Below are 14,098 nucleotides of genomic sequence, written 5' to 3'. Positions count from 1 at the left end.
AGCTAGCAGCACTCCGATTGTACACGGGTATTATTTGTTAACTTTTGATTTTATTGTGTGTGTGACACTGTGTGTGTATGTATATATTGGTCACAGTTTCATTTGTATGCCATGCTGATGAAGGGGAAGATATCCCTGAAAATGTTTCATCAATAAACAAGACTTTGTTTTTCACCCTGAAACAAGGCCCGTAAATGCATTTTTATCATAAGGAATATATTCTGCATATTTGCACCCAGGCGGATGTCCCTAGGAGGGTAACACAGCTAGATGGACGGTATTTTATATATATATATATATATATATATATATATATACTGTATATATATATATAAAATACTTTTTTCACAAATAATTATTTATACCTATATATATATATATATATATATATATATATATATATATATATATATATATATATATATAAATCAATGTAAATATTTGCATAGGAAATTAGCACATCTAGGCAAGATTCCCCGCTTGTTTTTCCCCAGAAATACTTAATATACAATGGTACCAATGCACTTCCTATGCAAATATTTACATTGATTTAATTTTGAGACACGGAGGATTTTACTTTCAGTTTTTTTATCTCCCCCCATATTTTTAATGAATTTCAATATATATATATATATATATATATATATATATATATATATATATATACATAATTATACAGTATATAGTTATAGATATATACAGATATGTATAGGAATATCTATTTATAAATACTTAGAAAACATTCTGCTCTTGGAATGTGAAATATTTACAGTAACCACACAGTAAAACACTTTATTGAATATGATTATTGCATAAATATGCTTTTACATATTTTCCTCTACTTAACTGCAAAGGGCTCCAATGCACTATATATATATATATATATATATATATATATATATATATATATATAAGCATACATATGTATACTTATGTATTTATGTGTTTATATATGTCTGTAAATACATATATACACATATTAATATATATATATATATATATAGATAGATAGATAGATAGATAGATAGATATATCAATGTTAAAGCGCTTTGCCTGCCTTTTTTTTTCTCTAACACCTGAGATCTCATATCTTTAAACCCTTGTAACTTTTTGTGCAATATTTTTTTTAGAATACTTTTTTATTATGTTATTATGATTGGAACTGTACTTTGTAATGTATTTTTGATGTTTTTGATGTTTTTTTTGACAATTTTTGTTTCCTGAAACAGTTAACCAGAGGACACGGTAATCATTCTAGCGTAAATCACGATTGTGCTTACGAGTTTACTTTCAACTTGTAATACGAGCACAAACACCCACGAAAAACATCTTTTCACTCACGCGGAAGAGAGAGTGAGTGAGAGAGAGAGAAAGAGAGAGAGAGACAGAGAGAGAGAGAGAGAGAGAGAGAAAGAGAAAGAGAGACAGAGAGAAAGAGAGAGAGACAGTGGAAGAGAGAGTGAGAGAGAGAGACAGAGAGAGAGAGAACGAGAGAGAGAGAGACAGAGGAAGAGAAAATGAGAGAGAGACAGAGAGAGAGAGAATGACAGAGAGAGAAGATATAGAAGAGAGAGAGAAAGAGAGACAGAGAAGAGAGACAGAGAAAGAGAGAGAAGAGAGAGAGAAGAGAGAGAGAGACAGAGAGAGAGAGACAGAGAGAGAGATACAGAGAGCGAGAAAGAGAGAGAGAGAGAGAGAGAAAGAGAGAGAAAGAGAGAGAAAGAGAGAGGAAGAGAGAGAGAGAGAGAGAGACAGAGAGAAAGTGAGTGAGAGAGAGAGAGAGAGAGAGAGAGAGAGGAAGAGAGAGTGAGTGAGAGAGAGAGACAGAGAGAGAGAAAAAGAGAGAGACAGAGAGAGGAAGAGAGAGTGAGTGAGAGAGAAACAGAGAGAGATAGAGAGAAAAACAGAGAGAGTGAGAGAGAGAGAGAGAGAGAGAGAGAAACTTTCACAGCATAATATGTTTATAACACACCAGTATTCAGAGGTGCAAATGTATTGGGCTCAGTTAAAGATGAAAATAAGTAAAAAACAAACACAATTTGCTGTCCACAGCTCAATACTATCTGTTTTGGGGAACTGGTGGTGCAATGCCACCCCCTGCAGATTCGCTGCCAATTGACCGCCATCAACACGATCGTTTTGGATGGGGTTGATTTCCTGCGATGTCTGTCCGCCGCCTCAGAGCAGGTGGACAGGTTATGGAGCAGCGGCCTTTAGAGCGTGGAAACACGGGGCACCAAGCTCCATACGGAGCTTGATAAATATGCCCCTTAGTGTTTGGTAATGTGGCCACTGATTGTTTGCGGATGTATTCTACAGGATATGCTTCCTCTTCTACTCTGTCATTTGCCTATTTTCTTGCTCCTTTTACTGGGACGCTTACTACTGATAGACACACAGGCAAGAAAAAACAACTCGTACCTTGACTTGGATGTGTTTTTAATTGATCTTTATCATCTTCTGTTTTAAATATATGCAACAAGAACAAAAGAATAAAAAAAAATTAGACTTTAAGGTGCACCTTTCAGTAAATTGTAAAAGTACTTAAATGGACAGTCTACTACCAAATTTGTATTGTTTAAAATTATAGATAATCCCTTTAGTACCCATTCCCCAATTTTGCACAACCAACACTGTTATATTAAAATACTTTTTACCTCTGTGATTACCTTGTATCTAAGCCTCTAAAAACTGCCCCCTTATCTCAGTTCTTTCAACTGACTTACATTATAACCAATCAGTGCTGACTCATATATAACTCCACGGGAGTGAGCACAATGTTATCTGCATGGCACACATGCACTAGCGCTGTCTAGCTTTAAACAACACTGAGATAGGAGGCGGCCTTCAAGGCATAGACATTAGCATATGAGCCTACCGAGGTTTAACGTTCAACAAGGAATACGAAGAAAACAAAGCAAATTTAATAATAAATTGGAAATCTTTTTAAAATTGCATGCTCTGTCTGAATCGTGAAAGTTTAATTACCTCCAATCTCATTAACTTTAAGATTAACCCATGATTAGTTTCCCCTTTATTTACGGCTAGATTTGGAGTTTGGCGGTAAAAGGGCTGTTAACGCTCCGCGGGTTTTTTTCTGGCCGCACCATAAATTTAACTCTGGTATCGAGAGTTCAAACAAATGCTGCGTTAGGCTCCAAAAAAGGAGCGTAGAGCATATTTAGCGCAAATGCAACTCTCGATACCAGAGTTGCTTACGGACGCGGCCGGCCTCAAAAACGTGCTCGTGCACGATTCTCCCATAGGAAACAATGGGGCTGTTTGAGCTGAAAAAAAAACCTAACACCTGCAAAAAAGCAGCGTTCAGCTCCTAACGCAGCCCCATTGTTTCCTATGGGGAAACACTTCCTACGTCTGCACCTAACACTCTAACATGTACCCCGAGTCTAAACACCCCTAGCCTTACACTTATTAACCCCTAATCTGCCGCCCCCGCTATCGCTGACCCCTGCATTACACTTTTAACCCCTAATCTGCCGCTCCGTAAACCGCCGCCACCTACGTTATCCCTATGTACCCCTAATCTGCTGCCCTAACATCGCCGACCCCTATGTTATATTTATTAACCCCTAATCTGCCCCCCACAACGTCGCCGACACCTACCTACACTTATTAACCCCTAATCTGCCGAGCGGACCTGAGCGCTACTATAATAAAGTTATTAACCCCTAATCCGCCTCACTAACCCTATCATAAATAGTATTAACCCCTAATCTGCCCTCCCTAACATCGCCGACACCTACCTTCAATTATTAACCCCTAATCTGCCGACCGGAGCTCACCGCTATTCTAATAAATGTATTAACCCCTAAAGCTAAGTCTAACCCTAACACTAACACCCCCCTAAGTTAAATATAATTTAAATCTAACGAAATAAATTAACTCTTATTAAATAAATGATTCCTATTTAAAGCTAAATACTTACCTGTAAAATAAATCCTAATATAGCTACAATATAAATTACATTTATATTATAGCTATTTTAGGATTAATATTTATTTTACAGGTAACTTTGTATTTATTTTAACCAGGTACAATAGCTATTAAATAGTTAAGAACTATTTAATAGTTACCTAGTTAAAATAATTACAAATTTACCTGTAAAATAAATCCTAACCTAAGATATAATTAAACCTAACACTACCCTATCAATAAAATAATTAAATAAACTACCTACAATTACCTACAATTAACCTAACACTACACTATCAATAAATTAATTAAACACAATTGCTACAAATAAATACAATTAAATAAACTATCTAAAGTACAAAAAATAAAAAAGAACTAAGTTACAGAAAATAAAAAAATATTTACAAACATAAGAAAAATATTACAACAATTTTAAACTAATTACACCTACTCTAAGCCCCCTAATAAAATAACAAAGACCCCCAAAATAAAAAATTCCCTACCCTATTCTAAAATACAAAAATTACAAGCTCTTTTACCTTACCAGCCCTGAACAGGGCCCTTTGCGGGGCATGCCCCAAGAATTTCAGCTCTTTTGCCTGTAAAAAAAAACATACAATACCCCCCCCCAACATTACAACCCACCACCCACATACCCCTAATCTAACCCAAACCCCCTTAAATAAACCTAACACTAATCCCCTGAAGATCTTCCTACCTTGTCTTCACCATCCAGGTATCACCGATCCGTCCTGGCTCCAAGATCTTCATCCAACCCAAGCGGGGGTTGGCGATCCATAATCCGGTGCTCCAAAGTCTTCCTCCTATCCGGCAAGAAGAGGACATCCGGACCGGCAAACATCTTCTCCAAGCGGCATCTTCTATGTTCTTCCATCCGATGACGACCGGCTCCATCTTGAAGACCTCCAGCGCGGATCCGTCCTCTTCTTCCGACGACTAGACGACGAATGACGGTTCCTTTAAGGGACGTCATCCAAGATGGCGTCCCTCGAATTCCGATTGGCTGATAGGATTCTATCAGCCAATCGGAATTAAGGTAGGAATTTTCTGATTGGCTGATGGAATCAGCCAATCAGAATCAAGTTCAATCCGATTGGCTGATCCAATCAGCCAATCAGATTGAGCTCGCATTCTATTGGCTGATCGGAACAGCCAATAGAATGCGAGCTCAATCTGATTGGCTGATTGGATCAGCCAATCGGATTGAACTTGATTCTGATTGGCTGATTCCATCAGCCAATCAGAAAATTCCTACCTTAATTCCGATTGGCTGATAGAATCCTATCAGCCAATCGGAATTCGAGGGACGCCATCTTGGATGACGTCCCTTAAAGGAACCGTCATTCGTCGTCTAGTCGTCGGAAGAAGAGGATGGATCCGCGCTGGAGGTCTTCAAGATGGAGCCGGTCGTCATCGGATGGAAGAACATAGAAGATGCCGCTTGGAGAAGATGTTTGCCGGTCCGGATGTCCTCTTCTTGCCGGATAGGAGGAAGACTTTGGAGCACCGGATTATGGATCGCCAACCCCCGCTTGGGTTGGATGAAGATCTTGGAGCCAGGACGGATCGGTGATACCTGGATGGTGAAGACAAGGTAGGAAGATCTTCAGGGGATTAGTGTTAGGTTTATTTAAGGGGGTTTGGGTTAGATTAGGGGTATGTGGGTGGTGGGTTGTAATGTTGGGGGGGGGGTATTGTATGTTTTTTTTTACAGGCAAAAGAGCTGAAATTCTTGGGGCATGCCCCGCAAAGGGCCCTGTTCAGGGCTGGTAAGGTAAAAGAGCTTGTAATTTTTGTATTTTAGAATAGGGTAGGGAATTTTTTATTTTGGGGGTCTTTGTTATTTTATTAGGGGGCTTAGAGTAGGTGTAATTAGTTTAAAATTGTTTTAATATTTTTCTTATGTTTGTAAATATTTTTTTATTTTCTGTAACTTAGTTCTTTTTTATTTTTTGTACTTTAGATAGTTTATTTAATTGTATTTATTTGTAGCAATTGTGTTTAATTAATTTATTGATAGTGTAGTGTTAGGTTAATTGTAGGTAATTGTAGGTAGTTTATTTAATTATTTTATTGATAGGGTAGTGTTAGGTTTAATTATATCTTAGGTTAGGATTTATTTTACAGGTAAATTTGTAATTATTTTAACTAGGTAACTATTAAATAGTTCTTAACTATTTAATAGCTATTGTACCTGGTTAAAATAAATACAAAGTTACCTGTAAAATAAATATTAATCCTAAAATAGCTATAATATAAATGTAATTTATATTGTAGCTATATTAGGATTTATTTTACAGGTAAGTATTTAGCTTTAAATAGGAATCATTTATTTAATAAGAGTTAATTTATTTCGTTAGATAAAAATTATATTTAACTTAGGGAGGTGTTAGTGTTAGGGTTAGACTTAGCTTTAGGGGTTAATACATTTATTAGAATAGCGGTGAGCTCCGGTCGGCAGATTAGGGGTTAATAATTGAAGGTAGGTGTCGGCGATGTTAGGGAGGGCAGATTAGGGGTTAATACTATTTATGATAGGGTTAGTGAGGCGGATTAGGGGTTAATAACTTTATTATAGTAGCGCTCAGGTCCGCTCGGCAGATTAGGGGTTAATAAGTGTAGGTAGGTGTCGGCGACGTTGTGGGGGGCAGATTAGGGGTTAATAAATATAACATAGGGGTCGGCGATGTTAGGGGCAGCAGATTAGGGGTACATAGGGATAACGTAGGTGGCGGCGATTTGCGGTCGGAAGATTAGGGGTTAATTATTTTAAGTAGCTTGCGGCGACGTTGTGGGGGGCAAGTTAGGGGTTAATAAATATAATATAGGGGTCGGCGGGGTTAGGGGCAGCAGATTAGGGGTACATAAGTATAACGTAGGTGGCGGTCGGCAGATTAGGGGTTAAAAATTTTAATCGAGTGGCGGCGATGTGGGGGGACCTCGGTTTAGGGGTACATAGGTAGTTTATGGGTGTTAGTGTACTTTAGGGTACAGTAGTTAAGAGCTTTATAAACCGGCGTTAGCCAGAAAGCTCTTAACTCCTGCTTTTTTCAGGCGGCTGGAATCTTGTCGTTAGAGCTCTAACGCTCACTGCAGAACCGACTCTAAATACCAGCGTTAGAAAGATCCCATTGAAAAGATAGGCTACGCAAATGGCGTAGGGGGATCTGCGGTATGGAAAAGTCGCGGCTGTAAAGTGAGCGTTAGACCCTTTAATCACTGACTCCAAATACCAGCGGGCGGCCAAAACCAGCGTTAGGAGCCTCTAACGCTGGTTTTGACGGCTACCGCCGAACTCTAAATCTAGGCCTTAGTTCCTTAATTACCTTTAAAGTTGTTAAGGGAATATCTTATTATGAAAACAAGTATAAATGCTGTTGTGAACCCTGTTTCCCCTAGTGATGACCCTCTAACCTTCCTCATGAGGATGTCCTTGTGAATATTCTTTCTCTTTCCCCTGGAGATAACGTTAGCGAGCCAGCTGGAACATATTTACGAAGAAGAAACTGCTTCTTTTGCTTTCTCTACCACCTGAGAGGAGGTGAGATCAAACACCCCAACACTCTCTCATTTGGGGTGACTGACATGCCCTGTTCTTGTGCAATTGGCTGCACAGCAGCAGGAGGCAGCATTGCACAAGAATCCTCTTGTGCAATGTTACATTTCCCCATGTGATGCAGCATTGTAAAGTAGTGATTTCAAGCGGACAACTTCACTACTTGCAAACCCGTCCTCCTCCCTCTTCTTGTCTCTTCTACACCTTCCTCCTTGAGAATTCCCTCTGATGACTCTCACCCTTGAAATAAACGTGTATCTTACCCTACCCTGCACTATTAGCAAACCATTATATCCTGAATGTGAAAGAGCACTTTTTAAATATTTTAAAGCATATTAAATATTTTTTGCATGAAAAAAGTTTTAGTTATTTCATTATTTAAAGGGACATGAAACCCAATTTTTTTTTTTCTTTCGTGATTCAGATAGAACATACAATTTTAAACAACTTTCCAATTTACTTCTATTATCAAATCTGCTTCATTCCCTTGTTATCCTTTTCTAAAGGAGCAGCAATGCACTACTGAGAGCTAGCTGAACACATCTAGTTAGCCAATCACAAGAGGTAAATGACCAGCTAGCTTTCACAAGTGTATGATATGTACATATTCTTTTTTAACAACGGATACCAAGAGAACAAAGCACATTTGAAAAAATTTAAATTTTGATACATTCGTTCGTTCAAATCGAATTTTGAATGTTTATATAACATTCTAACATTCTATTTTAGAATTTTCATTTTAGAATTTTTCAATAAAATTTGAAAATATTCGTTAGAATAATAGAATGTTTAGCTATGTATTCATTTAATTTCGAAATGTAATATTCAAATTCAAATGTGACATTCAAATTCGAAATAGTATTTCTAGTCTACAACTACATTTGAATGTCACATTCGAATTTGAAATAGTATTTCTAGTCTAATATTGTGTTTTAAATGTAATATTCAAATTCAAATGTGACAATCGAATTCGAATGTCACATTCGAATTCGAAATAGTATTACTAGTCTAATACTGTGTTTTTTAAATGTAATATTTGAATTTGAATGTGACATTCGAATTCGATTGTGACATTCGAATTCGAAATAGTATTTCTAGTTTGCAACTGTGTTTAATAAATGTGATATTTGATTCGAATGTGATATTCGATTCAAATGTAATATTCAAATTCGAAATAGTATTTCTAGTCTAATACTGTGTTTTATAAATGTAATATTCAAATTAGAATGTGATATTCGATTCGAATGTGACATTCAAATTCGAAATAGTGTTTCTAGTCTACAATTGTGTTTTATAAATGTAATATTCAAATTTGAAAGTGATATTCAAATTCGAATGTGACATTCGAAAACTGTAAATAACATTCGAAAATCGAATTTTTCAGAATATTCGTTTTTATCAACATTCTATTATGTAAATCGAATTTCTACAATAACATTCGTTCTAACATTCAAATTCGAATATAAACACATTCGCCCATTCCTAGTTATAAGTAATGAAACAACGTATTATTTTTATTTTGCCCCCTTTTGATGCAATTTAGTTCTGAAAACTGAGGATTTTCTAATTCTCAGAACTTGAGATGCACCATGCTGATGTCTGAATGCAAACCCTGCTACATATATGTACTTAATTGGATTTAACTGATAAAAACTGCAAAATAATGTGTTTTATACAAGGATTATAATGGTGGTTCGCCTTGTTTGTGGACTAAAGCCCAGATTGGCTCCTCCAAATATGGCAAATGGTGATTGGAGGCTATTGGCAAATAATTCCAGTAAAAAGATTTGATTTGTTATTCTATAGCATCGCAAAAGAAATGTCTTGTAATTACAAGGTGTTTACTGTCTCTTGCAACGGATAGTAAGGTGGACATTAAACTTGCATGATTTAGATAGAGCAGGTCATTTTAATACACTTTTATAGTCACTTCTATTTTCAAATGTGCTTTGTTCTCTTGGTGTCCCTTGTTGAAAAGCAAGCTGCTGATTGTTGTCTGCACACATTTGTCTCTTCTGATTGGCTAACTAGATCTGTTCAGCTAGCTGCCAAGTAGTGCACTGCTATTCGATAACAAGAGAATGAAGCAAATTTGCTAAAAGAAGTCAATTCGAAAGTTGTTTAAAATGGTATGTTCAATCCAAATCATGAAAGAAAATGTTGGGGTTTCCTGTCCCTTTAAGTCCTCCCAGGCTGATAAACAGACCCCCTGACAGTGGACAGTGACATGACTCACAGTCATTGAAACAGTTTGTTCAGTACAGGAATGTTCATTTTACTAAATAAAAAAATAGCAATACTTCTCACTCAGATATGTGACCTGCATTGCCCAGAAGATTGTTTGTGTATATTTTCTTGGCCTTACCTTTGTGATGCTCACCTTCCTTTTTAAAGGGGCAGAACATTGAATCTTGGGTCTTAAAGTTTTTCGGTCCCCATTGCGGCTCCAAGTTCTCATGCATTGGCCTCAGCATTCTGCGCAGCTTCACATTCTCAGACAGCAGGTGCATATTCTTTTTTCTCAAAAATTCCACTTCAGGGCTTTGAGGGATCTCCATATTTTTGTAATTGTTGCTGCTGTTGTCTGTGAATTGTTAAAGCTGTTTTTTTACCACACACAAAAAAAAAGCAAATGACTAAGTTGTGCTTGCCAGTGATTTGCTGGTGTGCCCTCTGTGATGTAATCTATTGTGACATTAGAGAAGTTTAGAGAGGACCAGCAAAGCCTCACAGCCAAATACTAACGTACATTTCTATAAGACGTTAACCCGTTCATGACAAGGTCATAATGCCTACATCGGAACAAAAAAACTTTGTCCAATCTGCTTAAAGGGACACTGAACCAATTTTTTTCTTCCATGATTCCAATAGAGCATGCAATTTTAAGCAACTTTCTAATTTACTCCTACTATCAATTTTTCTTTGTTCTCTTGCCATCTTTATTTGAAAAAGAAAGCATCTAAGCTAAGGAGACAGGCATTTTTTGGTTCAGTACACTAGACAGCACTTGTTTATTGCTAGGTGAATTTATCCACCGATCAGCAAGAGCAACCCAGGTTGTTCACAAAAAATGGGCAGGCATCTAAACTTACTTTCTTGCTTTTCAAATAAAGATACCAAGAGAATGAAGAAAATTTGATAATAGGAGTAAATTAGAAAGATATACTAAAGGAGTAATACAGAAAAGTGGATGAACCAAAATAAGGTACATCCAAAAGACCTGAGATAAAGCACACTCACTTTTCTATAATGAGTTACAGAGACAAGTTAAAAAGTGGCTTAAAATTGCATGCTCTATCTGAATCATGAAAGAAAAAAAATTTGGTTCAGTGTCCCTTTAAGACTGGAAAAGGTTTGAATTTCAGAATATTTGTATATTTTTATCTGTAGATTAGAACATCTTGGAGAGGAATTTTATACATGTAACCTATAGGTAGTGTTATATAATTTTTAAGGGACAGATTACTTGAATTGTTTTTTTTTTTGTTTAAAAATCCAATAGCTGTACATTAACGTCAACAAGAAGTTTTAGTCACATACAAAAGTAAAGAGTAATATGTATATTAATTGCTTTCAATACTACAAATTCTATCAGTACTTAACCTGCATTCATCAGAAAAAGGAAAATTTGAATGTTTAAAAAGATATATAATCCCTTTATTACCCATTCCTCATTTTTGAATAACCAACACTGGGCTAGGGCACAAGCGGTGCGCTTACTGTTGCACGGGAGCGATAAGGGGTTTCATGGATACCAGGCTGCCAAGGCTACCCCCCCACTCCCTACTACACAGCTCACTCCTTTTTACACCACTTTTGGCCTCTTCATGGCTTACATGATCTCCAAGACTCTTCCTATTGCTTATTTTATGATTTTGACATCTTCATGGAAGAGCTGATCTCTGACCGCCTAACCCCTCTCCAGCTGGCCGGGCTCCTGGAACCACCGGTCGGCCACATCACCCCAGACACCCACTAACCTATACCCCAGGTTGCTCCAGCGGCCCTTTGCCCCAGAGCTCTGCTCTTTTGGGGATTGGTACCCCCTAGGGAGGACAAGAGGTGGGGTGATTGTTGGAAGAGAGCTCCCTTGGGAACTTGGGGTTTCAAACCCTCCTACATTCCATACTTACCCTGGCTTTCCTGGTGTACGTTTCATTGCCTGCAGCCCGCAGTTCCGACCCCCAGCAACGGACTGTGGCATCTGGGGACCGAGGGCTTTCCAACAACAGCCTGGAATAAGGGGTGGGAATGGCGGGAGATCTGGGGGTCAGATAAAACCCTTATCAAGATGAGCTGGGTGTATATAAGTGTGTGTGTTTTACAATAAAGATGTTCTTGTTCCACCTGAATGCTGGTTTTGTCTGGTTATTTGGGTGGGCTCTGGCTATAATCACTTCTCTCTGCTCTATAGCTGCATGTTCTAGGCACAGAAAAAACCCTCTTGGCGGAGCTACCCAGTCGGGGTAGCCGGAGTCCGTCACAACTGGTTGGCAGCGGTGGGATGCTTCCGTCTACCTGGAATATGCATACCACCAACTGAAGCTCTCTTCGGATGGAGCAGCAGTACTCTGAGATCAGGAATAGTTCACTCAAAGACCTGTTGGGCAAGTCACTGGCAACAAGTCAAAGGCAGCAATCATCGCCGAGCTGATGAAAGGCGATCGAGCCAGTGACCGGCCCAGTGAGACATCAACCACGAGCACAACCATGTCCAAGCTCCAGAGAGAGATCCAGTAGCGATTGGCTCTCTATGGGACCACCCCACCCAAAGATCACTCGGAAAATCGCTGATGCCTAGAAGTCTATGGGGGGAGCCGTGCCGGTCCCCCTGGAGTCTCCTTCCCCACCAAAGAAGCTACCCCATGAGGCTTTTCAAGCCTTTAAAGACAACGAAGAGGAGATTGATCAATACCTGCAGGTATTCAAGACTCAGTACCAGATGCATGTCTTTGCTGATGCCGACCGAGTAATCATCTTGATTGGGAAGTTATCAGGGAGAGCCTTGGATGCCTTCCAAGCTATCCCCTCAGAGGACCAAAAGGACTATGACCTGGTAAAGGCACACATCCTAACCCGGTATTCCCTCACGCCAGAGGCTCACTGGCTGAAGGAAGAAAGAGGGGCAGTCTTTCATGGAGTGGGCACACCAATTTACCCACTCCTTAGTTACTGGATGCCAAGTAACCACCCTGGCCGAGGCCTCCCAGCTCATTCTACTTGAACAATTTTATGATAACTCCCCACCGGAGGTACGAGACTGGGTCAAGGACCGGAGGCCCGAAACAGTCAACCAGGCTGCCCTTCTGGCTGACAAGTTTTTGGATGCTTGGTGTCGGGTTCGACCCAAACATCGCCCAGTGGGCCACTCCAAGGCAGCTCTGGCTTGCCCACTGGCGGGCCCCTGCTACCCTCAAGCTCTGCAGGCACATCCTCACTCCTCTGGACCCAGTCCACCCCAGCCAACGGAACCTGGTGCTTTGAATGCAATCAGTTGGGGCATGTCTGAGTCAAATGCCTGTCTCCTCCTTTATAGCGGATAACCCCTCGGATGCCTTCCAAGTTAGCACCCGCCATCAAGTCGGACGTCATACCACCGCACACGATCTGGGGATCCAGGCAAGCCACTCCTCCCCAACTCCTACCCCAACTCCTACCCCGACAGCTGACCCGACTTCCTGGGAAGCCCCCACTGACTTCGCCCAGGAGACCTTGAGGAACCCCACATTAGCTTCCTACCAGGCCAAGGCAGGGGCCGATCCAGGGGGGTTAGGAGGAGAATGTTTCAAGTGGGACCAAGGACTCCTATACCGGGTTACCAAGAGGGAAGAATACAGGCAGATGCCCAAGCACCAGCTAGTAGTACCCTAGAAGTATAGGTATGACCAACTGTCCATAGGGCATGACAGCTAGGGATTACTACAACCTGTTACCGGTTAACTAAGACCTTCTTCTGGCCAGGGGTCACAGGAAACGCTAGGAAGTACTGTAGGACCTGTGATGTTTGCCAGAGAGTAGACAAGATAGGAGACCACTCCAAGGCCTCCCTACACCCCCTCCCTATCATTGACAAACCCTTCAGCAGGGTAGTTGTAGACATTTTTGGCCCCTTGCCCCGCCCTAGTACCTCCAGGAAGAAGTATATCCTGACCGTGGTAGACTATGCCACCCTATACCCAGAGGCCATTCCCCTGGCTAATATCCAGGCAGATACAGTAGCCGATGCGCTGCTCCGGATATTTGCCAGGGTGGGTTCCCCCCCCTGGGAGATCATCTCTGACCAGGGAACCCAGTTCACTGTTGAACTCGTCCAGCACTTATGGAGGCTTTGCTGGATAAAATCCATGCCCAGCTCTCCATATCACCCCCAGACTAACAGGCTATGCGAGAGGTTTAACGGGACCTAAATCAGTTGCTTATGACATTCTCGGTCTCTCACAAAGACTAGGAAAGATACCTGCCACACCTCCTGTTCACTTAAGGGAGGTGCCCCAGGAATCCACTGGGTTCTCCCCCTTTGAGTTAGTGTATGGCCGGATGGTGAGGGGACCTTTAGACTTGCTTAGAGCCCACTGGGAAGATTCAGTT

The 14,098-nt window shown here is 40.0% G+C and overlaps 1 protein-coding gene across 1 annotated transcript in view; it reads right to left on the bottom strand.

The window, feature by feature from the left end:
- LOC128635916 (uncharacterized) overlaps window positions 1-10,073 on the bottom strand; it is a 58,589-nt gene extending 48,516 nt beyond the window's left edge. The window contains exon 1 of the mRNA XM_053689012.1: window positions 9,876-10,073. Coding sequence (XP_053544987.1) covers window positions 9,876-10,068 — 193 coding nt within the window. The 5' untranslated portion in view covers window positions 10,069-10,073. The remainder of the gene's footprint in view (window positions 1-9,875) is intronic.
- Between the last annotated feature and the right edge of the window lie 4,025 nt (window positions 10,074-14,098).

The sequence above is a fragment of the Bombina bombina genome, chromosome 7, assembly GCF_027579735.1.
Source record: "Bombina bombina isolate aBomBom1 chromosome 7, aBomBom1.pri, whole genome shotgun sequence".
In the NCBI taxonomy this organism is placed as follows: domain Eukaryota; kingdom Metazoa; phylum Chordata; class Amphibia; order Anura; family Bombinatoridae; genus Bombina; species Bombina bombina.
Note: the sequence above shows the minus strand (reverse complement) of the source record. Positions and strands in the feature narration are given on the sequence as shown.